The sequence below is a fragment of the Diadema antillarum genome, unplaced genomic scaffold (assembly GCF_040938485.1).
Source record: "Diadema antillarum isolate AM-2024a unplaced genomic scaffold, OU_Dant_1.0 seq00000089_RagTag, whole genome shotgun sequence".
NCBI classification, from domain to species: domain Eukaryota; kingdom Metazoa; phylum Echinodermata; class Echinoidea; order Diadematoida; family Diadematidae; genus Diadema; species Diadema antillarum.
This window is the reverse complement of record NW_027271179.1, coordinates 1469577-1495988: the sequence shown is the minus strand read 5'-3', so window position 1 is coordinate 1495988 and position 26412 is coordinate 1469577. Positions and strand designations below refer to the sequence as shown.

Genomic DNA, 26412 nt, shown 5'->3' with positions numbered 1-26412 from the left:
ATGATATGTAGTATTATGCTTATACTACAGACTGCATGATTAGGGTCTTTGGAGATTGCTTTGCATTTTCATGGGGATCAGCTTATCTGTTTGATATTGATGCCAAGATCACACTTAAACAAAACAAGAAGTATAATTCAATCTAAAATACAATGCAAACTACATGTAGGCTACATGAGGACTTTGTTGTTGTTGTTTTGTTTTTATTTTTAGCATGTACTTGATTGTCTTTAATGTATCAATACACAGGCATGGCTTGATAGTCATGACAGGAAACTTGGCCACTTTATCAATAACAAGTGGGTGCGTCCGGAAAATCGCAAAACTTACACAACCAAGGGACCTGCTTCGGGTGAGCCACTTGCCACCACTATACAAGGGGAAGAAGAGGACATAGAGCTGGCAGTGAATGCCGCAGGAAAGGCCTACCAGTCATGGAGCAAGCTGCCCTGCCATGTGCGGGCAAGGCACATGTACAGGTAAAGTTTCTTATGCTGCCTGGAAAGTGCACAACTGATAGAGAATTACCAAAATAATTGTAATTTTTGTTTCACACTGTATAACGATGGCAACCAAAATCAAAATTTATTGTGTCGTCAGTTGAGAATGAGAAGGGTGTTAAGTTGCCTCAAATACTATATCCCAAATTCACGAAGGCGGTCCGATTGAAACCATGGTTTAAACCATGAACAATTTGTATGGAGCGCCAGGTGTTGCATGGCCTATTTCGTTAAGAAATCAGTCATTTTGTCGAGGAAATGAACATTTTGTCAATGAAATAGGCCATGCGACATTTGGCACTCCATACAAATTGTCCTTGGTTTAAACCATGGTTTCAATTGTCCTACCTTTGTGAAATCGGGCCTACACACATGGGTTTTGTGGCAACTTAATGCCCCTGTCATTCCCAACTGCCGATGTGAAGGAGGATTTTTGTAGATAAAAGGTGAAATTGCCTTGGGGTGGAATGGCTTAATCGTCACTAACATTTTGATGCCTGGTGCACACAATGATGATTGATAAAACAAATGCAACAACTGATTATCAGCATCCTTTCTGTCAAATTATGAGCACTTAGAAAATGGTAACATCCAGAAAGCACCTGAAAGAGACATGTATCTTGGTATTACGACAGTCACTTTGAAAACAAAATATTAGATTAGTTTTCATGCAACTGCTACCACATTTTTTTTTCACATACAACAGGCTTCTATAATATCTTGGTCTTTACATATTGTCATGATTTATTTTCTGATCAATTTCAGTATTGCACGGCATGTTCAAAAGCACCATCGCCTGTTAGCTGTGGTGGAAAGCCTTGATAATGGCAAACCAATCCGTGAGACTCGTGACGCTGATGTGCCCATTGCAATCCGCCATCTCTATCATCATGCTGGATGGGCGGAGCTCATGGACACTGAGATGCAGAACTGGAAATCAATCGGTGAGATCTTCTTAGCATTTGGTATCTAAGCATAAGGTCGTTATGGAGGAGGTAAGATTCCCAAAAACCTTGTATGTTGTTCATTTTCTTTTATATCTTATCATAATGTGAGAAATTGCATTCTGAGTATTGCAAATTTGAATTGAAATAGGCACAGAAGCTTGGCTTACTTCATTTCATCGGGTGATCGCGTTCGGGTTGGGTGGTCGCGATACACAACCTTTCGCAGATTATATGCTCTAATATACGAAGGGTCGGGTAGAGCATTTGAGAATTAGACCCCTATTATTTACGAAGTATCGGGTACAGCTTATCCGAATAAAAGCCAGTGCAAATTTGCGAACGTTCGCGTGTGTTACACGATGGCATTCCTATGTTTTTACTCTGAAAAAATTATCACAAGCGTTTGTATACAAGCTTCTTCACTAGTTAAGCCAGGTGTATACATATCCAGTTTTCCTCGTGGTGGTAAGGCAAATACTACCTACCTAACATGCTAGTACACTTGTATCTCCCAGCAATATCCTCACTCACCGGTACTACTTCCTCTTTGCTGTTGAGAGTAAAAAATGCATACAACTACAATGGGAAATGTTGACAACATGTTTGTCAATGTCCTAAGAGTCCCACAAGCTCCCACAAATTTGTATGTGCTTTAAATGTCAAGAGCAATGAGATTTACAGCATTACCTGTGTTATTGTATGACTTCATAAAGAAGGACACAGTTATATAACATCTGTATACACGCCGCAGGGATTGTCGGTGCCATCGTACCCTGGAACTTCCCTCTGATGCTGCTCATGTGGAAGGTGTGCCCTGCCCTTGCCATGGGGAACGTTGTTATCCTTAAACCAGCCACCTACACCAGGCTGAGCGCCCTGCTCTTTGCCCAGATCTGTGCTGAGGCTGGCCTTCCTCCAGGTGTTCTCAACATCGTCACAGGAAATGGAGCCTTTGGCAGCAAGATGGCTCTTCACCCTCGCATTGATAAAGTTGCATTTACTGGTTCCACAGAGGTATGTCTGAAACACTGCCTTATCACTTTCTCTCTGAGAATTAAGTCAGATGTGATTTAAGAAAAGATGTAATTTGTTACCATCACAAACAAAGTGTAGTTTCGTATCACAAGTGTACCACTGGGGTGAAATATTAGAAAGTGTAATCATTGTAGTCTCTTTTTTTTTTGTGCCATTTAGTTGCCAGATTGTCTTGTACCATGCAAATCTTTAAAATGTTAGTAGATCTTAGTCATGGCGATGTTAATTTGTATGCTACCATTTGTTGGTGGCTTTGGGAGAATACATCTGCAATGAAGTTAAACATCATGTGGCACCAGTGATTTTGTGTGAACGCCTCATGATCTTTTTCACTCCAGGTTGGACAGATCTTGCGTCGTGCTACAGCTGGCTCAGGCAAGAAGCTGTCATTAGAGCTTGGAGGGAAATCCCCCTTTGTGGTGTTTGAGTCAGCTGATCTAGACTCTGCGGTTGAGGGCATTGTGGATGCTATTTGGTTCAATCAGGGACAGGTACAGTGATCATTAGGTGATACGCTATCAGCGTATCACCTATTGTGATTGTCAAAATCTCTCTTTATTTTTAGGTGATACGCTTTTAGCGTATCACCTATTGTGTTTGTCAAAATCTTCCTTTCTTTCTTTTTATTCTTCTTTCTTTCTGGCACATTTTGTGTCGTGAATATCTCAACATTGACATGACGGAATAACATGACATTTTCAGTCAACATGTCTCATGACAATATCTAGCCACAATAAGGTTTTCATGACAGTAACATATCTATGACGTCATCTAGGCGCCATTTTGTGATTTTCGGACCATGTTACATGATCGATCATAACTTCATAACTAAAGGTCGTTTCTGTATCATTTTCGTTGGACATAAAGTTCAGGTCACGCTCTATCTTACTTTTGAATGCTAATTACCTAGGACATCATTACGCGCGCATTAGCGCGCGTCAAAGTTTTTAAATGCTTAAAACGACTTCCCAATGGGAAATCTCGAAGTTTCAGACAATTTTAAGCGTTCCGCGCGTTCGCGTCCGTCCGCGCATTTCCGCGCAAGCAACATGAAAATGCACATTTTTTGACAGATTTGGATTCCTGATACATTAAGTAACAATATCCATTGATTTCCGATCAATTTCGACCTATAACAAAGGAATGCGCTGGCGTCAAAGTTGAAATTTCGTGTGCGCGTCTATGTGGAAATATAGCGAAAAACATGTCTTTGTTTATTTCGCCATAGCTCTTTAAAACGTCAGGTGACCCTATGTTTTTATTGCATATTACAAAAGCATATGAATTGAAAATAACGTTTCAAGTATCAATATTTCCCTAAATACATTATGACGTCATCATATCATCATCTGAAATCAAAAAAGTGGAATTAATTTTTTTGAGGTACTGTTTCTGACATTCATTTGCTCGTATCTCTGTTGTTTAAGCTCAATATTATCCCAAATTCAGATATGTTGTACTTTGAACATTTGCCTTTCAAGTCCAAGTCATGGTTTTGAAATTTGATGACGTCATCATACCTTAAATTGTGATTAAAGGTAAAGATGCAAAATCGGACAAGTTTACGTGTTATGTCTATGGGAGGTGATTTTTTTTAAACCATGCATTGACTTGACAACGTTTAAGCACCTTTATCTCAGCTGATTTTGCTTCATTTCCTCTGAAACTTAAGTATGTTGTAGCTGAGACAATAAGCTTCAGTAATCATGCATTTTATTTTGTGAAATTTCATCATCGGGTTGACAATTTTGCAGTTTAAAACTGAAAATGAGAATGGAATGTGGACAAAACGATTCCCGATTCATCTTTCACATTCATAAGTTTACGCTCCTCATATTTTCTCGCCGAGACGTATGGCCGAGTGGTTAAAGGCGACGTCTCAGAGACGTGAGGTTGCGGGTTCGAACCCCACAAGATCAAGAAACAAAATACTTTGCTATTTTACTTTTTTCTTCAATTTTGTATTACATATTCGTCCATGTAGAAATCACGTTCGTATATAAACGCACCTATACACACACACAGACACACAGACACCATATCCCTCTTTTTTGTGTTGGAGACCACATTGCTTCGACTGCTGCAAAATTTTGCAGACTGACTTTGTCAAACCGATCATAGTATGTAGTGACGACGACGGAGGTGTTGTACTTTGAACAATTGTCTTTCAAGACCATGTCATTGTTTTGTACTTTGGTGACGTCATCACACTGAAAATTGTGATTAAAGGCAAGGTATCAAAACCAGCCGATTATAGGCTTTATGTCTACGGCGCGTATTTTTCCCAAGTTGCCAGAAATGGCATAGCGACATCAGTCGTTACAAGGCCGCATTTCCGTCTAGCAATGCAATACATGTTCACGCGGCCACGATTGTTGAGTGGGCATTGACTTTTTCCCCCTGTAATATCTATACATTTCTTTTTTGCCTTACCATTTCCGGGGATGTCCCGTGGCCGAGTGGTTAGAAAAACGGTTTTGCATGCACGCTCAATATAACTTCAAGGTGCCTATATCACATTCTTTTCTTTGTCGATCACAGATGACCGACACCTGATGACCCCAAGCGTATCACCTAACTCGTCAGCGTGACGAGTTTCATATCTCGTTTTTTATTCTTCTTTCTTTCTGGACAATTTTGTGTCGTCAATATCTCAAGAATGACATTACGAAATAACATGACATTTTCAGTCAACATGTCTCATGACAAAATCTAGCCACAATAAGGTTTTCATGACAGTAACATATCTATGACGTCATCTAGGCGCCATTTTGTGATTTTCGGACCTTGTCACATGATCGATCATAACTTCATAACTAGATGTCATTTCTGTATCATTTTCGGTGGACATGAAGTTCAGGTCACGCTCTGTCTTACTTTTTAACGCTAGTTACACAGGTCATCATTACGTGCGCATAAGCGCGCGTCAAAATTTTAAAAGGCTCAAAACGACTTCCCAATGGGAAATCTCGAACTTTCAGACAATTTTAAGCGTTTCAAACATTTTCTCGCGTGTGCGTCTGTCCGCGCAATTTCGCGCGCAGAGCCCGTAAGCAACATAAAAATGCAATTTTTTTTGACTGATTTGGATTCCTGATACTTTGAGTAACAATATCCATTGATTTCCGATCGATGTCGACCTATAACAAAGGAATGCACTGGCGTCAAAGTTGAAATTCCGCGTGCGCGTCTTTCTGCAAATATAGTGAAAAAACATGTCTTTGTTTATTTCGCCATAGCTCTTTAAATCGTCCGTTGACCCTATATTTCTATTGCATATTACAAAAGTATATGAATTGTAAATAACATTCCAAGTATCAATATTGCCAGGAAAACGCGATGACGTCATCATATCGTCATTTTAAATAAAAAAAGTAGAATTTATTTTTTTGAGGTACTGTTTCTGACATTCATTTGCTCGTATCTCTGTTGTTTAAGCTCAATATTACCCCAAATTCAGATATGTTGCACTTTGAACATTTGCCTTTCAAGTCCATGTAATGGTTTTGAAATATGATGACGTCATCATACTAGAAATTGTGATTAAAGGTAAAGACTCAAAATCAGACAAGTTTACGTGTTATGTCTATGGGAGGTGATTTTTTTTTAAACCATGCATTGACTTGACAACGTTTAAGCACCTTTACCTCATCTGATTTTACTCCATTTCCTCTGAAACATAAATATGTTGTAGCTGAGACAATAAGCTTTAGTAATCATGCATTTTATGTTTTCAAATCTCCTCATCAGGTTGACAATTTTGCAATTTAAAACTGAAAATGAGAATGCAATCTGTACGGAACGATTCCCAATTTTTCTTTGCAACTGTATATTGATCGAATCCACGCTGCCACTTGTGGGAAGTTGAATAGCGCCATCACAAGTCAACACTGTCACGATAGTATTTAGATTTAAGTTTCGCACTCGATCTTCAGGACAGCCATGTGGCATAATCGGTTAGCGCGCTGGTTGTTCATAACGCCATACCGGAAGGCGAGAGGTTCGACTCCCGCAGGACTTTTATCCGTTCTTTCTTTTTATGCCTCCGCCACGAAGTGGTGCCGGAGGCATTATGTTTTCGGGTTGTCCGTCCGTCCGTCCGTCCGTCCGTCCTTCCGTCCGTCCGTCCGTCCGTCCGTCTGTCTTTCCGTCCGTCCGTAATGAATTTTGTGGACAAGGTAACTATCAAAACCTGTTGAGGTATCCTAATGAAACTTGGCATGTATGTGTATTAGGGGGTGAAGTTGTGCCTATCAACTTTTGGGTGCACGTGCTCAAGGTCAAAGGTCAAAAGGTCAAGGTCAAATACATAAAATTTCACTATTTCCACCATATCTATGCAATGCCAGAAGATATTTTCTTGAAACTTAGTGTATACATGTATTACCCAATTTAGATTCTCTGGTGAAAGTTTGAGTCGTGAGGTCAAAGGTCAAAGATCAAAAGGTCGAGTAAAAGTATTAAAACTTCTTTTTTTTTCTCTGTAAATTGGAAAAATGTTCAAGGTACAGAACTGTATCTTCGTGGAACATAGTATATACATGTACTGACTGGCAGTGATTATCTAGAGAATGTAGGGTTCATGGGGTCAAAGGTCAGGGGTCAAAGGTCAAGTGCAACTCTTCAAAATTTTACTATTTCCCTCATGTTCATGCAATGCCAGCAGGATTATTTTTTTTTTTTTTACACTTGGTGTATGCATGTATAACCTAATAGAAATTCTCTGGAGAGGTTTTTTTTTCCTTTTTTTGCCTCAAAGGTCAGAAGGTCAAAGATCAAGTGAAAGTGCTGAACTAACTTTTCCTCCATATCTCAGAAGTGGCTCAATTTATCGTGAAACTTACTGCATATTTATGCATGTTCTACCTGAAAGTGATTACTAGTGTCTTATGAATTTTAGGGTCAAAGGCCAGATGAGCATGGTAACAATTTACTATTCAGTACAGAAATTGCACTTTTTCTCCATACCGGTACCATGAAAATTACTCAATGCATAAATGTATGAATGGGTCAAAGTCAAGTTAAAGTCCTTAAATCCCCAAATACATGCTCTCCTATTCATCCAATTAACCAAGGTCAAGGAAGGTGAACATTCAACACATTTGTGACAAACTTGTCATTTCAATATTTTGCCAGTTTTGTGAAAATGTAATCACACATTGTCCACATGTACTATCTAGACCTATTAGGAAAATCATGCATTATGGCGGAGGCATACCAGTCGCCATAGCGACATTTCTAGTTTTCTCTTTTTTTTCCGGCAGTTCAGCTGTACTCCGATGTCATTTATCGTATTATTTTATCAAGTGTACGTAACCCGTGAACACGGCTGCTCTCTTTCCCTTGTTTTGTATTGGAGTTTGGAGATTGGGTTTGCTTCATTGTCCCCGCCGAACGAGTTCGAGCAGGGGACTATGAAACGGGCTCCGTACGCGTGTGAGTCCGTCCGTGTGTCTATCCGTGTGTCCGTCCGTGTGTGCGTCCGTGTGTGATCAAAATGTTCAAAATGCTACTCCTTCGCCATTTCTAACCCGATTTTGATTCTATTTGCTTTATATGATAGCACTACATGGGAGCTTTGAAACTTCTATACAGAATTTCAGTTGTGACCTTTGACCTTGACCTTTGACCTATATTGTACATTTTGCTTCAAAATGCTACTCCTTCGCCATTTCTAACCCGATTTTGATTCCGTTTGCTTAATGTGATGGCACTAGGTGAGGGCTTCAAAACTTCTACACAGAATTTTGACCTTTGACTTCTTTGACCTTTGACCTTGATTTTTGACCTATATTGTACATTTTGCTACAAAATGCTACTCCTTCGCCATTTCTAACCCGATTTCGATTCCGTTTGCTTTAAGTGATGGCACTAGGTGAGGGCTTCAAAACTTCTACACAGAATTTTGACCTTTGACTTCTTTGACCTTTGACCTTGATTTTTGACCTGTATTGTACATTTTGCTACCAAATGCTACTCCTTCGCCATTTCTAACCCGATTTCAATTCCGTTTGCTTTATGTGATGGCACTAGGTGAGGGCTTCAAAACTTGTACACAGAATTTTGACCTTTGACTTCTTTGACCTTTGACCTTGATTTTTTAACCTATATTGTACATTGGCTACAAAATGCTACTCCTTCGCCATTTCTAACCCGATTTCAATTCCATTTGCTTTATGTGATGGCACTAGGTGAGGGCTTCAAAACTTCTACATAGAATTTTGACCTTTGACTTCTTTGACCTTTGACCTTCATCTTTTTACCTATATTGTACATTTTGCTACTAAATGCTACTTCCGGCGGGGACATATATTACGCACCGCGTAATTTCTACTTTTCCTTGTTAATTTTGTCACACTTAATGTTGTAAATTGCCGCTTGTTACAGTGTCCCGCTTGCCACCTTTCGTTTGCTCTTTCCCTTTCTCTTCATTGGTTATTGTTATACTGTAACAGGATAGGTAGGAACATTAAATAACTTGCAGGAATGGGAGCTGAATTGATTAACTCTAGTCCAGGTGTATGGCGTCTCGCTCATCTCTCTGAAATTCCAGGTTGTTATTGTTTGACCCAATAACGGAGTTGTAGACAGGTTATATGTTGCTATAGAGGTATCTTGTGCCACATGAGTGGAAAGCATCACTGTTTAGTAGTAGTAATGAACTTTTTCATGTTGTATATGGTATAAAGATTTAAGATATATATATATATATATATATATATATATATATATATATATATAAAGATTAAAGATAAATTTCACATCCAATCTTCGGTACAGCCGTGTGGCTTTATAGTCACTTAGCGCGCTGCATGGTCATTATGCACTACCTTAGGACGAGATGTTCGAGACCCGCAGGACGCTATCATTTTTTTTCTCTCTCTCTTTCTTTGTGTTTCTTTTGGCAGTTCAGCTTTATTCCGATCGATGTCATTTATCGTATTATCTTATCAATTATACTACCCCACGACACACAGTCGCTCAAGTTCCTTTTTTTTTGTCGGAGGCTGGAGGTTGGATTTGCTTCATTTATCATACGTATTGTTTAAATTGCCCTTGGTACAGTGCCCCGCTTGCCACCTTTCCTTTTCCCTTCCCTTTTCTCTACGTTTGTTCCTGTTACACTGTCACAAGACAGGTCGGAAAATAATTTGCATAACTCAGCTGGAGCAGGAATGGCAACTGAATGAATTAACTCTAGGCCAGGTGTATGGCGTCTCGCTCATCTCTTTGAAATTCCAGGATGTTATTGTTTGACGCAATAACGGAGTTGTAGACAGGTTTTATGTTGCTATAGAGGTATCTTGTGCCACATGAGTAGAAGGCATCACTGTTTAATAGTAGTAATGAACTTTTTCATGTCCCTCCATGTCAATTATAGTATGGTTTAAAGGGGTTGTGTGTCTATCTACCAAAGAAAAGGAAAAACTTATTTTCGTCATGGCTGTTTCTCTATACGTAGCCGTAGGTAATGAGTGTTGTTGGTATCTGAGCAGTGAAGAACAGAGCATCAGGCTAAAATCCCCCTTAGTTATACGCGCTAAGCGTTCAATTTGATATATCTTTCTTTATGAAGTCAATCCCTGCTAATGGAGTTACAGAATTATGTTATGACACGTTTCACTGAAAGTTTGTAAAGCAAAGTTTATGGACAAGGCAAGCAATTGTACATGAATAATACCTACCATTGATTTCAGAGGGAAATTATGGTATGCCTAAATGTAAGGGTATCATTGCTTTGGAATTGCTGAGACAATATGCTTGGCACGAGGGCTTCCACTTCTAATAACTGATCCCTTTGAAGATGTGTCGGTCACGGGTGATCGTCATGATTCATCTTTCACGTAGAAGCTTACGTTCCACACTCTTGGTTCGAGAAGACTTATCATCATACTTCAAATTGTTATTAAAGGTAAAGACTCAAAATCAGACAAGTTTACGTGTTATCTCTATGGGAGGTGATTTTTTTTTTAATGTGCATTGACTTGACAACGTTTAAGCACCTTTATCTCAGATGATTTTGCTCCATTTCCTCTGTAACTTAAGTGTGTGGTAACTGAGACAATAAGCTGCAGTAATCATGCCTGTTATTCTTTGAAATCTCCTCATTAGTTTGACAATTTTGCAGTTTAAAACTGAAAATGAGAATGGAATGTGGACAAAACGATTCCTGATTCATCTTTCACATACATAAGTTTACGTTCCTCTTTTTTTCTCGTCGAGACGTATGGCCGAGTGGTTAAAGGCGACGTCTCAGAGACGTGAGGTTGCACACGTGCGGGTTCGAACCCCACAAGATCACGAAACAAAATACTTAGCTATTTTACTTTTTTTTCTTCAATTTTGTATTACATATTTGTCCATGTAGAAATCACATTCGTATATAAACGCACCTATACACACACACAGACACACACACACACCATATCCCTCTTTTTTGTGCTGGAGACCATATTGCTTCGACTGCTGCAAAATTTTGCAGGCTGACTTTGTCAAACTGATCATAGTATGTAATGACGACGACGAAGGTGTTGTACTTTGAACAATTGTCTTTCAAGACCATGTCATTGTTTTGTACTTTGATGACGTCATCACACTGAAAATTGTGATTAAAGGCAAGGTATCAAAACCAGCCGATTATAGGTTTTATGTTTACGGCACGTATTTTCCCCAAGTTGCCAGAAATGGCGTAGCGACATCAGTAGTTACAAGGCCGCATTTCCGTCTAGCAATGCAATACATGTTCACGCGGCCACGTTGGTTGAGTGGGCATTGACTTTTCTCCCTGTAATATCTATACATTTCTTTTTTGCCTTACCATTTCCGTGGATGTCCCGTGGCCGAGAGGTTAGAGAAACGGTTTTGCATGCAAACTCAATTATAACTTCAAGGTGCCTATATCACATTCTTTTCTTTGTCGATCACAGATGACCGACATCTGATAACCCCAAGCGTATCACCTAACTCGTCAGTCTGACGAGTTTCATATCTCGTTTCCTCTTGATGCTGGAATGATGTTTTCATTTCATAATAGTATGATTCCTCTGAATCAAAAGTGGGTACTAAAACAAGCTCTTGTTTTACTGTCATTCAAACCATGAACATTACTGCATCCTATTTTTTTCTTTCCTTGACACATGTTTTGTTTTGTTTTGACATTGCAGTCTACCTAGAAACTGAATGGAGTAATTAGATATTGCAGAATTATATCATAGCATTTGTCTGTGTATACATTATTTGGTAGAAGGTCACACTTGTAGTAGCACACACAACTCAAATGTTAGAGATGCTGTTTCATTTTGTGTGATCACATAGTCTCACAACACTGACCATATAGTTGTCTTTTCCCATATTTCCAGATATTTAGAACTTGGGAGACTTGCGTATCTCATGAGAGAAACTTGTTTAAGTCCCACCAAGCGCCACAATTTCGTGATTTTATGGATCATACTGTGTCTATATTGATGGTTTCTTGAGTCCCTGTCTTGGCCTACAGTGTTCTATGAAATGCCTTCACCCAGGTCTGCAGTGCTGGGTCAAGGCTCATTGTGCAGGAGACAGTCATGGCAAAGATGGTGGACAAGCTCCGGGAACGCATCATGCACTTGCGGCTGGGTGACTCCCTGGACAAATCAGTGGACATGGGGGCGGTGGTGGACCCCTCACAGCGCAAGACAGTGGAGGAGTATGTAGAGGAGGCCAGGGCAGAGGGGGCAGAGGTGAGTCAGACTTTTCTAGTCCATTCTCGTCCTCTAACCACCTCTTCCTCTTCCTTCTTCTCCTCTTTGCAATCTGTCATATTGAATCAGAGAAGTGACCTCTCCTCATCACTTTGGGAAATGTCAAAGCATTACACAAAGACAGTGCTGGCCTTATCTCATATAAAGACTTCAGTTTTCCCTTCATATTTATGCTCACATGTCTTACTGTACTGTGAACATCTGTGAACATGCCCATGAACAATATTTGATTCATGAATGTGGCTGATTGTAATACCGTATATCTATGAAATACTCCCACCTTTTCTCCCTACAGATCATCCAGAATCCAGCATGTGTTCCTAAGAAGGGTTGCTTCTACCCTCCCACAGTCATCACCAATGTTCAGACATCGTCAAAGGTCGTTATGGAGGAGGTAAGAATCCCCCAAACCTTGTATGTTGTTCATTTTCTTCTATATATTATCATAATGTGAGAAATTGCATTCTGAGTATTGCTAATTAGAATTGAAATAGGCACAGAAGCTTGGCTTACTTCGTTTCATCGGGTGATCATGTTCAGGTCGGGTGGTCGCGATACACAACCTTTCGTAGATTATATGCTCTACTATACGAAGGGTCGGGTGGAGCATTTGAGAATTAGACCCCTATTATTTGCGAAGTATCGGGTACAGCTTATCCAAATAAAAGCCAGTGCAAATTTACGAACGTTCGTGTGTGTTACGCGATGGTATTCCTATGTTTTTACTCTGAAAAAATTATCACAAGCGTTTGTATACAAGGCTAGCAGCACAGTACTGTTCAAACTGTTCAAGTACTGTGTATAACTATGGCAAAGCGATACGCTCACGTGCGATAAAGTGATAATGCAGGTATCAATCTGTGGACGGCCATCCATGTATGTGCGACGAAGGTAATAGTCGTCTCGATTCGTGGATTACAACGATCTGGTCCTTCTTGTTTCATCTGAAGCTCTTGACAACATTGTTATCAGCATTATCGTGGTTTCTGTCTCCACTCATTTCTTCACTGCTGGTGACAGCTAGCTCATACCACCTCCATAGACTTTATTGGGCTAAATCGTGATATCGGTCCCCTCTTGTTCTGCGTGTTTGTTCTGCGTGTGCATCTTCACCATGTGTAAAGTCTATGGAGGTGGATAGCAGTCACCGGCTATGACGAAATGAATGGCTTGAATGGAGTGGGGACCTATTTCAGGATAATGCCCTTTATTGTACAGAACCACGTAGTATCATTATGGAGACATTCTTTCAGATCACTGCGAATGCTTGTGTTATTTATTTTAACTGACAAGATGGAATTCTTTTCACATATGATCAGAATTTAGTTACCGGTGCATGAAAGAATCCCTTTAAAATTTGATGAGATTGTCAGACCTTTCCAATCCCTTTCTGAAATATTATTCAAAACTGATTAGTTTGTTTGGTGGGTCAAAGTAGACTGGCAGAACTCTTGATTAATTGGTTCAGTTCATGTTCTCTGCTTTACCATGTATATTCTGTGTTTTGTAGGCCCTATAGGCTGTGCAAAATGCAAACTTTGGGATTGAATGATCATAGATTCTGTGTACGTGATTTCAGAAGTCGTAGCGGTATGCCACTATTCTTTGTTTCTTCGTCGGTCCATGAACAACTTTGAATTAATTATCATACCTGAGTACAATATCAACACTTTTATGTTAACCCTAAAGCCCAAGGGGGGGGGGGGGGGGCAATTATGCCCTACCATATTTTCAATTACTAAGCCCTCATCACTTACTTGATTTTACACCGCGTTATTTCATTTTATATTGTCTTGAATCGCGAGAGTACCACATTAGTATGTCGCAGCCTTGAGAAAATCTCAACTGGACCCTCGATCTCCAAAGATTTCTCATCAGTCAGTGGCAGGATACCAGTATGTTAGTTCGGGGTATATTGGATGGGAAGACGAAGAGAAATGGCTAATCAAAAAATAGCCGACGCAGTTGTAGCAAAGCAGGCAGGGTTCGGATCGTATTAACAGGCAGTGCGCGCGTAACCCAAATCTGTGACTTAAAAATACCTGACTTCCGGAATCGCCGCATTTGCACGTCACCTTTGCATCACCTCGTATTTTATCGCTCAGTAGAAACAGCTCGAGTGGTCGTAAAATACGAGGTGCTGCGTTGGACAAAATTCGTGGCGATGCCAGGGATGTGAGGTGCTCTCAGTAGAAACACGCTCATAAACAGCTCAAATTTTCCCATGAATTGCTGTCTCAAAAATATACCCTCCACTTATACCCCCCACCCACACATAGTTTATATGGGGGTATATAGGAATGACTCTGAGGTCGGGTGGCCAGGTGGTTGGTCGGGCTGTTAGTCGCGTAGTCGGTCAGTCGGTCGGTCAGTCGGTCAGTTGCAATACGTGTTGCTCAAACTACTCTCTTTTTTTGAGGAATTGACCTCATATTTGGCATGTGTGACCGCTATCATACAGCCCTGTAGGTGTGCAAGACACCTTTTTTATCTGTATGGAGCTATGGTTACCATGGTAACAGCAAATTTTTATAAAAATCTTGCAAAATGTTGTGGCTTGAAGTACTCAGTTTTTGAGCAATTGACCTTAAATTTGGCATGTGTGACCACTATCATAGGTAAATGTGCAAGACAACTTTTTTGTCAGTGTCCCATGATGTGTTGCCATGTTGCCATGGCAACAGCAAATTTTCGTAAAACCCACAAAATATTGCAGATTGAACTATTCTCCACGTTTTAAAGCAATTCAGTTGAAATTCTGCATATATGAACAGTATATGAATATATGAACAATGTGTTGCCATTGCAAATGTACTCTCAATATTCATGAACTTAACATATTCATAAGACATGTGAGGTCATAGGTGAGAAGTTTTTGCTTTGATTAAGTCTTCCTCTTAAAGAAACAAGTGAAAATGAATGTATTTTAACAGAAATCTCAAATTGTGCTGGAGCAGCAAATGAGGAAAAATGACATCATATTAAGAAAAAACAACAACAATGAATGGACTTTCCACTCCGATCCAGCCAGCTCGCTGTAGTACTGAAGTACTGTATTGCATGTCCGATGTGTGACATCATACTGTATATTAGTCGACTACAATAGTAGCGGATCTTTTCGTTGTGCTGTGACCTCGCACCTCATCAGCATTTTATTCATCGGAATGTGCCTATTAAAAAAAAAGAATGCAAACATCTATTATGATAACACTTGAAAAGTCGTGACATTGAATCGTTCGTACTTCATGCAGATATCACTACACTAACAATACAAGTTATGATCATACATAACAATGCATTTCCACAGAGAGAACACCACGAAAATGTTGATGCATGGGACTGTACTATGTCTCTGCGTGCGGAAAAGACTTCAAAAATTTGTGCTCCGAACAAAGATAGAGAATGCATTGTCTTTTTGTTATTTCCAGACGTCACATATTCAGACACACTACTTCTGCACTGTGATTTTTTTAGGATTTTGTAAAGAAATACATACTTAATGATATACTTGTAAGATTTTTGATGTTCATGCAGTGAAAATGTGAAATTTTAGCAACTGTCTCTGATAAAAGTGTTTCATACAATGTAATTTGAAAGTAAAGTGTTGCTCGATTTTTGATTTTTTTTGGTCATTATTTAACAACTGTAACATAATGATAAGTCAAAAGTGAGGTTTTTCCTATTAAAAAAAAAGAGTAGAAATCATTACAAACTAGAGAAGCACTCTGAGAGTGCAGACCTCCGCCAAGCATGCAGCTCATTTCCACCCATACGTATAGCATGCGTGCTGAAAGTCACCTGATTTCCCAATATAGAAGCCCTTTGTTACGTCATAAATTTCCAGCTGCGCCACGCGCTTCACCTTGGTAGAAACTAGAGCACACACTTTAGTGCGCGCATGCAAACCTCAAATGCGCGCAGCCTGAACTCCCAAGTTCATTGGCCCTACCTGCCAAAATATCAAAATTCTTGTATCACTACAAAAATTCAATCATCTGTTACTTGTGTCATTCTCAACCTTACCTGTAAGTTTCATCCAAATCCGTTAACTACTTTTTTAGTTATTTTGCACATGGACAAACAAGCAAACAAACAAACAAACAAACAAACAAACCAGTGGTAATGAAAACATAACCTCCTCCCTTGTCGGAGGTAATTATGAGTTAGTAGTTGAGTTATAGCAATTTTGCTGTGACACTTTCCCAGCGGTTTCTTGTATGCAGCACATTCATTCAGGAGGAGAGCAAGATCAGAGCTGAACAGAAATGGGAAGTTGATTGTATCCATCCGCTGCAACTGGAAATACTAACATCAAGGGCCAAGAGCCGCTTCAACCTTTAGCTTTGAGTGTATTATAATTACAAACACACATACATACACACACACACACACATACACACACACACACACACACACACAAACACCATATTATATCATTTAACTTGCACATTAATTTTAACTCTATACTTGTCTTTGTCATTGTTGCTCATTTTTCACATAGTTTCTCTTTTCTTGTGTTCATCTTTAGATTTTTGGTCCCGTTCTGGTGGTTCTCCCATTCCGTACAGCAAAAGAGGCCATAGCCCTGGCCAACAACACCAACTATGGTCTAGCGGGAAGTGTCTGGACAGAGAATGTTAGCCTAGGGCTGGAGGTGGCTCTGAGCATCAAAGCTGGTGCCATCTGGGTAAATGCACACAACATGTTTGATGCAGCAGCAGGCTTTGGTGGATACAGGCACAGTGGCTATGGGCGTGATGGAGGCAAGGAGGTGAGACCATGTAGTTCATGGTGTGACTCTAATGGATGTATTGCAGTGAAACTTAGTACATATGCATGTACTCTCTGACATTGATTCTCTTGGGATATTTGTGGTTATGGGGTGTATGGTCAAAGGTCAGAGTAAAGATGCTAAAATTATATTATTTGATGCTAAAATTACCTTGTTTTCCATACTTTGGAGATTATTCAATGCATGCATTTTAACTAGGTATATACATGCAATCATGCACAGTGATTCTGTAGGGAAAGATTCGGTCCATGGAGTCAAAGGTCAAGTGAAAATCGTAGAATGTATCAATTTTTGCATATTTTGAAAAAAACTCAGTCTTGTCATGAAAATTGGATGTTACCATGTAGTGATTATTTGAAGAAACTTATGGGCAATGGTTAAGGTCAAGTGAAAATGCTCAAATTCCTGAATACTTGCTCTTTGAAACAATTTAGCCATCATTTCAAATGAAGCCTCAAATGTAAACGCTCAACACATTTGTGGTTGTGCCAAACTTTCAAACATGTCATTTAAATTTTTTAGCCAATCATGTGAAACTGTTGTCTCACATTGTCAAGGCATACCCTTAGGAGAACCATTTGATATGGTGAAGGCATACCAGTCGCCAAAGTGACATTTCTAGTTATGCTTTGCATCTGTGTAGCGGTCGTGTTGCATTCACCTGCCATTCAGGCGTTCTCGTAGTAGTGCACTTGTAAAAATTTGCTAGCTGTATGCAGACAAATGTGCAGTAATGCGATTGAAAATGGCATTGTTCAATGTATGAAACACATGAACACTTTAACACATACAGTATGTACATGTACTGTACATGTGAGTAATTATACATGTACATGTGAGTAATTATACATGTACAGTGATAATACTAGGTGTTACAAAAAACATTTCCCACTTTTGATCATAAATATTTCAAAAACTGTTCATTCAATAAAACTGTCATTGATATGAGTAATAGCTGGATAGTGTACAATTTGGTTGGAAGTGATATGCACGTGAAAGCATAAATCAGTTTCATTAAATCTAAGATTGATTTTTAAGTAAGGTTTCAGATTTTGGTCAAATTTTAACCCTCTGTACAAAAATTGAACTTCGCACAGGAACCAATGATGTGTATGTGAGTGTGTGCTGACAATGGCCCTGAACAATGGACATGCCTGAACCACCTGTTGACTAGGCCTCAGTCTGGCGCTCCCTGGCACATGAATGCTTAATCAATAATTCATGTGGATTGCCCTGGGCACTGCTAGTCTGAATTCATGCACGGTAAAGTGCTTGCAAACACCACATTTCATTCCAGCTGGCAATCATTGTCAAATTTTGCTTCTGACATATCACTAAATTTGGGATATAAATAAGCATGAATGAAATAAGCATGAATGAAAGTTCCTCATTTTGATACAACTGTCTACTAATTAAATAGTCTGACAAATTTTTCGCTTTTTCGATAAAAAGAGATCATTTTTGGTAAAGAGTTCAGCAGCATTTATCATTGGGGCGATTTGTTTCAGAGTAGATTTATTTAAGGCTCCATATACACGAGTGTATTATACTCTAATTGATTTTCTTTACTTCCTGTCACCACGTTTACGATAGAACAGAAGGTATTCATTGTAATTTTGTTTTTCAGAAGTAGGAAGAGCACTGACGCGACTCAACGACAGTATCGACAGGCGTTTGACTTTACACAGATACTGCCAGAGGCTGAATAAAGACTAACTGTGATAGTGGAATTTCTCATGAATGAATAATGAAGCATTCAAACCCTGGCCATTGTTCAGGACCATTGTCAGGGTGTTAACCACACACTCCCATACACACCCATTGACCCCTGTGCAAAGTGACATTTTGTACAGAGGGTTGAAAATAGAGCAAAGTCTGGAACCTAACTGTGAAATTAATCATGGATTTCATGAAACTTATTTATGCTTTCATTTTTAAACCATCTTCAACCAAATTGTACATTATTCAGCTATTACTCATATCAATGACAGTGTTATCTGATACATAATTTTTTAATTATTAAGAATCAAAAGTGGGAAATGTTTTTTTGAAACACCTAGTACATGTATTAAATGGTATGTGTATGCAATACACACAAAATGTTGGAGAACCTGTCTATAGTTGCCACCTGTCTATAAAGGTCACTCTTTTTGTTTCCCCGTAGGTAGCCTCTACAGACTAGTTTGACAAATTGTGCACATTAGTACTTTTGTGCTGATGACAGGTGCAATGCATGAAAAATTCCACATTGCAAATTGTTCAGTGTTTATGATGCCTAACACCACCAACAAGCTGCCCCAGTTTTATTACTAATTCCAACTAGGGAATGTAAGTTCCCTGTGTGCTTTCTCTGTATGTGCCAAGTCTGTTTGTTGCTACTACAGTGTTTATGTGATAGATTTATGATCACTATTTCTGAAAGCCATGCTTTATCATGAAAATTTGGCTGTACATTTTTTTTTCTTTAATTCAAGAATTATTGCAAAGTACAATTTTTCTAAGACAATGATCAAAGCAACAACTTTTGAAATCAAATTCAAAATACATTAAACAGAAATCAACTGCTCTAAAATTTTCTAGTTCAATGTTCTAGAAAATGAATTTCAAAAGCCGCAGACTCTCTAATCGTTCCTGAAAAAGTGTAAAAAATACACTGTAAATTCATTCTAGTGATATTAAAAGTTTGTTTGAACAAGTATTCATGAATAGTGATTGATTCTGTTTTGGCAGTTCAACAAGGCAGCTTCTACACAGTGTTTCCCATAAAACATTCATCTTCATTTATGCAATTTTAAATAGCAGTGTAACTTCTGAGCTGGTAAAGCTGACATATGTACAGTATGTGTCATTTGAAGTAAGTGATAAATTCATTTTCATTTATTCTCATCAAGTGGATATGTAGTTAGTCATAAATGGATATCATGACTGTCCACAGTGTGTTTTATCATTTTGTACATCTTTAACCACATCACCAGGGATTATATGAATATGTCATTCCATCTTGGATGGAGAAGGTAAAGCCAGGCAGTGTCGATGTTGACATCAAAATATTTGGCAGCCATGTTCCCAACATTCCCACCGACAACCTGCCGGCACAGTCCACTGTTCAAGTAGATGGCTTCCCCGCACCAAGGTGAGCATACTTGATTTTTTATTTTATATATATATATATACACTCAGCAAAAAAAGAAAGTAAACACTTTTTCAAGTTTATATTTCTCATAGAATATTTGGCTAAAAGTTAATGTATTATATACCATATTGAAGGTAATTTAATTGCCTGTCAGCCTCATAGGCCAATAAAAAGGGAAACTTTACGCATGAGTGAACACCTTTGTTTTTCTCTTCCAAGGCACAAAAGCAAAAATTGCAAAAATGAACAAGTTGTCATTCATGTGCAAGTGCTCTTCCTTGTAACAACAAGAACAAAAGACAAATCAAACACAATTGAATACATTACTTTAGTTGTCAAAATAAACCTTTGATCTCTATGATATCTTTGAAGCCCAAAATATCAATAAAGGCCAAGATAAGGGAGAAAAATGAAGAATCTTTGGTCAAACCCCGATTCAGATGAAATAAAGAGAAAAAGCAATATTAACAAAAATGGTAGAAATTTCAATTTGTTTTTAAATTGGAAAACTTGTAGATAATATTTGGTTCTTAAATTTATCTCATGAATCCTTAAATTACTAAATAGAATGAATGAAATACAGAAAATATGTTTATTTAATCATCTCTATGCCATACTCCCTATGTCGTTTGAAGTTTAAGCTGACAGAAAATTCTTATTTTCCCCCTTTAGTTTCCCATTTGTATTTGTTTGATGTCACAAAGAGATAAAGAGAACAAAAAAATTGTTTTTACTATTCATTCATGTCTCTCATTGTGTTAAACTAGCTTTTTGTTGTCATTGTTATCTTGAAGGACATTGTCAAATGAAAGACAACTTGTCAAATTTTGCAATTTTGACTTTTGTGCCTTGGTGGGCAAAAATGAATGTGTTCACTCATGCGTAAAATTTCTCTTTAGATTAACCTTTTAACTCGATAGCTAATTAAATTACCTTCGATATGGTATATAATACATTGATTTTCATCAACATCTTCTATGAAAAATATGAATTCGAAAAAGTGTTTACTTTCTTTTTTTGCTGAGTGTATATACATACATATTTGATATATTTATCAGCATTAGACTGGCATGACACTTCTCTGAACAGGCAAAACCATCAAGTTATGCATTAGGGGACAAGAAAATTTTGTTTGTAGTAATCCTAGATATGCTTTTTGTCTCGCCCACCGGAGGTGAAGGCGAGACTAAGGGATCCAAACGGCGTACGTCCGTCGTCCGTCCGTCGTCCGTCCGTCGTCCGTCCGTCGTCCGTCCGTCGTCCGTCCGTCGTCCGTCACAAATGTTAAAGTTTACCTGCAAGACTCTCTTGTGATGCATAACTTGGCAGCTGTTACAGCAATGGCAGCCACACTTGGGTGATAGAAGCACTAGGGGTATCTTCATGTTATGGTGTTGTCAGAGGTCATGTGATGATGTCAAAGGTCATTTGAGGTCATATATTAAAGAGTATGTGCAAGACTCTCTTTTCTATGTTCAAATTTACCTGCAAGACTCTCTTTTGACAAATAACTTCCCATAAATTGCTTGGATTACAACCTAACTTGGGTCATAGATGCACTGGGGGTACTTTCATGTTATGGTGCCGTTGGAGGTCACAGGATAAGGTCAAAGGTCATTTGAGGTCATACGTTAAAGTTTACTTGCAAGACTCTCTTATCACATGTAACTCGACACATGTTGCTACAATGGCAATCAAACTTGGGTGATGGATGCACTGGAGGTACCTTCATGTTATGGAGCCGTAAGAGGTCACATGATAAGGTCAAAGGTCATTTGAGGTCATACGTTAAAGTTTACTTGCAAGTCTCTCTTATCACACATAACTCAGCACATGTTGCTACAATGGCAATCAAACTTGGGTGATGGTAGATGTCTCTTGGGAAGTTGAAGGTAACCACAAGGTCAAAGGTTACAGACAGGGGTCAACAAACTTTTAGGGCGCATTTCGTTTATGGCTCATAACTTTTGATCCCTTTGTCCGTTTGTGACCAGACTTGGATGGAAGATGTCCCTTGGGGAGGTGAAGGTCGTCACAAGGTCAAAGGTCACAGACAGGGGTCAACAAACTTTTAGGGCCCAATGTTATGTTTTTAGGGCGCGTTTTGATTGTGGCTCATAACTTTTGATCCCTATGTCCGTTTGTGACCAAACTTGGATGGTAGATGTCCCTTGGGGAGTTAAAGGTCATCACAAGGTCAAAGGTCACAGAAAGGGGTCAACAAATTTTTAGGGCCCAATGTTAAGTTTTCATGGCGCGTTTGGATTATGGCTCATTACTTTTGATCCCTTTGTCCGTTTGTGACCAAACTTGGATGGTAAATGTCCCTTAGGGTGTTGAAGGTCACCACAAGGTCAAAGGTCATAAGCAGGTCAATTAACTTCTGGGAGTTGTAAAAACTATTAATTCCTTGTACGCGAATGGGCGAGACACAATTTGGCGATTGCCTTGTTTTTTTCTTTTGTTGTTCTAGATGTTTGGCTGTTTACAAAGCACTTGATGCACAACCTAAGAGTACCAGAAAGCATAATTGCCACTTTAGCATGCTGGAGTTGCAGTTGTGTCATGATAGGTGTAGCAGTGATAAAAACTGACATATGACATTGTGTCAATGACTGGCCAAGAGAATAGCTAACACTGGTTTTAATTTTGTGAGAAAGAGCAACCAACAGTTGCAAGTAAAAAATGTAACCAACAGGAACAGCAAACTGCAGTAGATGTTTCTGTGCGGTATTTCTGTAATTCTGATGCACTTCAGACACCTATGCAGGTGAATACTGTTTTATTCTTCTTCTTCTTTTTTTTTGAGGGGGAATAACATAATTCTAATAACTGCAGAATAAAACCCACTGAATAACTGTACAGATGTCATTAACCCTGGTATCCTCATTTGCCCACTGTTCAGCATTGACCGCACCTACAAGCTATACTATGGTGGTGCCCAAAAGAGACCAGATGGTATGTACTCCAGACCAATCATGGACACAGAGAATCAGGTGGTGGCCCTGGTCTCCGATAGCAACAGGAAAGACGTGAGGAACGCTGTGGAAGCTGCACATAAGGCTGCTCCAGGGTGAGTGGGGTTACTGCACTCGCTGTGATTGTTACTGTCTACAGCTATCCTCATAGTTTTTAAGGTACAATTGTAACTTCAAAGATAATAATTAGGATTGATCGTATTCCACAGACTTATTTCAAATCTTTCTTTTATTTTAAGGTATCTTTGAGTGATTCTTTTATCAAGTTTGTTTGAGGGTTGTTTAGCTCACTTTAGCCAAAGGCTCAAGTGAGCTATTGCAATCCCTCTTTGTCCAGCATCCAGCATGCGTCGTGCATAAACTTTTTACACTTTCATCTTCTTCTAAAAAACCCTATGACAGATTTTCACCAAATTCAGCAGATAGCATCCTGAGGACGATAGGATCTCAATTTGTTCAAATGGGCACCTGCCTTCCCTGTGGGCCACCAGGGGGCCCATCCCCCCCCCCCCCCCCCCCCCCCCCCCCCCCAAAAAAAAAAAAAAAAAAAAAAAAAATTAAGGAATCTTTAAAAATCTTCTTCTCTGAAACCAGAAATGATAGAGGGAAGTTAATACTATGGGTAAGTATGTTGATGACTTTTAAGAGTTAAAACCAGAAAAACTCTGAGTTAATGTATTACTGAATGCACTTAAAAGTTATTTATGGTAAATCCAGGGGTTTGGCAAGAATTACGTTTTAGTCTTTTTACACTGCATAGTCAACTTTTCTAATATAGTGTGTATGGCAGGTGTTTTTACTAGTGTGATGGAATTTGCAAATGGGCACCATGCCCCCATGGAGGCCCTCAAAGCTGCCTTCTTCACCAAGTTTGCAATCTTGACATGTATGTTAGAAGTCTGCAAGAACGCATGGAAGGTGAACTTGCAATACTCAGATGAGCGCAAGACCCGTGGTTCTCTTTTTTTCTTTTTTTAGAGGAGGTGGTCCTTCCTGTATGTGGATTATACTTCGTTCATGTGTGTCACTGTATTTGGTTTTGTGTAGACTTGTGATGTGTTGATTTTCATATTTCTGTTGCGAAAGTGCAAGAACTAAAACTTTTGCAATTTATGTGTGTATGTGTGTGATGTAAGGCATTTCAGAGAATGGGGATGAAGTTGACTACATTTCTATTTGTTTCTAATTGATATAAGTGTTAAAAAGGTAAAAAATGGGAGTGCTAGAAACTTATGGTATTGCACCTCAACAAGGCATTCAAACTGTACTTGCATGCAGTTGGGGCAAGAGAGCAGCTCACAACAGGGCCCAGATTGTGTACTACATGGCAGAGAACTTAGAGCAGAGACGTGATGAGGTTGCTCAAGGCATCGCCAGACTGACTGGACAGGACCTCAAGAGTGCCCTGAACGAAGTGGACTTGTCCATCCAGAGGTTGTTCTACTGGGGAGCCTATGCAGACAAATATGGAGGTACTGTGCAGGTAAGTTTATAATCATCCCACATCACTATTTTTTTTTGTCAAGGTCATGATATTCTGGATAGGGAGTGGGATGTGGAAAAACAACAACAATCTAGTGACAGGCACATCACAGCTACACAGGCAAGAGCAAGTTTGTACCTTTGACACATGGGAAGGGTATGTTCAGTTATTATTTTTTTGTAGCCACTAGTTTGTAGATTCTATGTGTGACAAATTGCAGGTCTTAATGTATCATTGTGGCGACTATAAAGACTTCAAGTAATGTAATTGTAGAGACAATTTTTATTTGCCAGCGTTAGTCTTTAGAACTTATGTGACCCACTACTGAAAGTCAGGGGATGACGATTTTCTGAAAATGACACGACATTATTCCCTTACTCTTCCACTCTAATTTCATATACTACACGACTCATAAAAGTACTTGGTTGCAGAGATATACAGTTAACAACAAAATTATTCAAACCCCTGGCAAATTTTTAGTTTTGAGCATACTTCTTACAAGTGAAGGATTGAGTGATGGTGATTGGATGTTATATCTCAACATTTCTATTGTTATGCAAATGAGATGAAACTGGAATTAAAGTCAATTTATATAGGACAAATACGAGTAAAAAGTTGACACCCAATTACCATCACTCCATCCTTCACTTGTGAGAAATCTGCTCAAAACTAATAATTTCTGAGGGGTACGAATAATTTTGTTGTTAACTGTAGATGATTTTATTAGTGCATGTCGAGTGGTTTAGGAAATCAGTGTTACAAGAAAAACAGCTTCAAAGTTTTCCTTCCAACGCTATCGTGATCAAGGGAAGGCAAGACAGTCTTTACCTCTTGACAATAGAAGGTAGACTCCTAGCAACCTGCGTGATGTTCATTCAAGCTTAGCCCCGGTGGTCTACGCACGACCATTCAGTAACCAGGATGCCACGCACTGACCAATAAGATCACTCCCTCATTGCTAGGGGCCGAGTCTATCTGTGGCGCTAAAGCCTAATCTTTGGACACATTTCTGTTCCATTGAAAGTCAGAAAATCATGGCCTAGAAAAACACTAATTTCTTGCCTTTCCTTTGATCATTTAGCTACGAAATTTCGGCAGATGATAGACGATACATTGGACTGCAAAATTTTGCCAAACACAGAAATCCTATCGTTTTGATCGATTTTGATAATCTGACTTCATAGTTGATTTTTTCGGCTCAGCTGTCAGTGACTTTCGGATCCTTTTGTTGTGGTGGGTCACTTATGCAGTTTTCCTAACACCTAGAAAATGTGATAGACTTTTTAGAGGTATGTGCTGATATATTACTTTCTCTTTTATCTGTCAAAAAAAATCCCTTCTCATCCACAGCATTCCTTTTCTTCTTTATGCGGCAGATTTTTGTCAAAATGAATGTGATGAAAAAAAAGAGTGATTCATTCTTGATCCATTCACAATCAGGAAACCACTCTGTATGGTGCAACCGTCAAGATCCATGAACCTGTCGGGGTCATCGGTATCATCTGTCCAGATGAGTGTCCCTTGCTTGCTTTCGTCTCACTCTTTGCCCCTGCTGTCATCAGGGGAAATGTTGTGGTTGCAGTGCCCAGTGAGAAGTATCCATTGCCAGCTCTCGGCTTCTACCAGGTAGGAGAAAAATTGTAGTCGAAATACAATGAGAAGTTTGGTAATTTTTCACTATGAGGGGGAGAGAAATGACATTGTCAGTCACTGCTTCCATCCAGGGTATTGTAACTGTAGTGCTGTGTTTTTCATCACTCCTGTTGTAATTGTGTTGTTTGTTTTTTCCTCTACAATGTTACTG

At 39.1% G+C, this 26412-nt stretch overlaps 1 protein-coding gene across 1 annotated transcript in view; it reads left to right on the top strand.

Moving 5' to 3' along the window:
• The window catches only part of LOC139726550 (aldehyde dehydrogenase family 16 member A1-like), a 43707-nt gene that overhangs the window by 15682 nt on the left and 1613 nt on the right, over window positions 1–26412 (top strand). Inside the window, exons 2-12 of the mRNA XM_071637541.1 lie at window positions 250–479; window positions 1266–1444; window positions 2199–2461; window positions 2821–2973; window positions 12004–12201; window positions 12518–12616; window positions 16751–16993; window positions 19990–20147; window positions 23053–23220; window positions 24404–24608; window positions 26049–26234. Of these exons, the coding sequence (XP_071493642.1) occupies window positions 250–479; window positions 1266–1444; window positions 2199–2461; window positions 2821–2973; window positions 12004–12201; window positions 12518–12616; window positions 16751–16993; window positions 19990–20147; window positions 23053–23220; window positions 24404–24608; window positions 26049–26234 (2082 nt within the window). The remainder of the gene's footprint in view (window positions 1–249; window positions 480–1265; window positions 1445–2198; window positions 2462–2820; window positions 2974–12003; window positions 12202–12517; window positions 12617–16750; window positions 16994–19989; window positions 20148–23052; window positions 23221–24403; window positions 24609–26048; window positions 26235–26412) is intronic.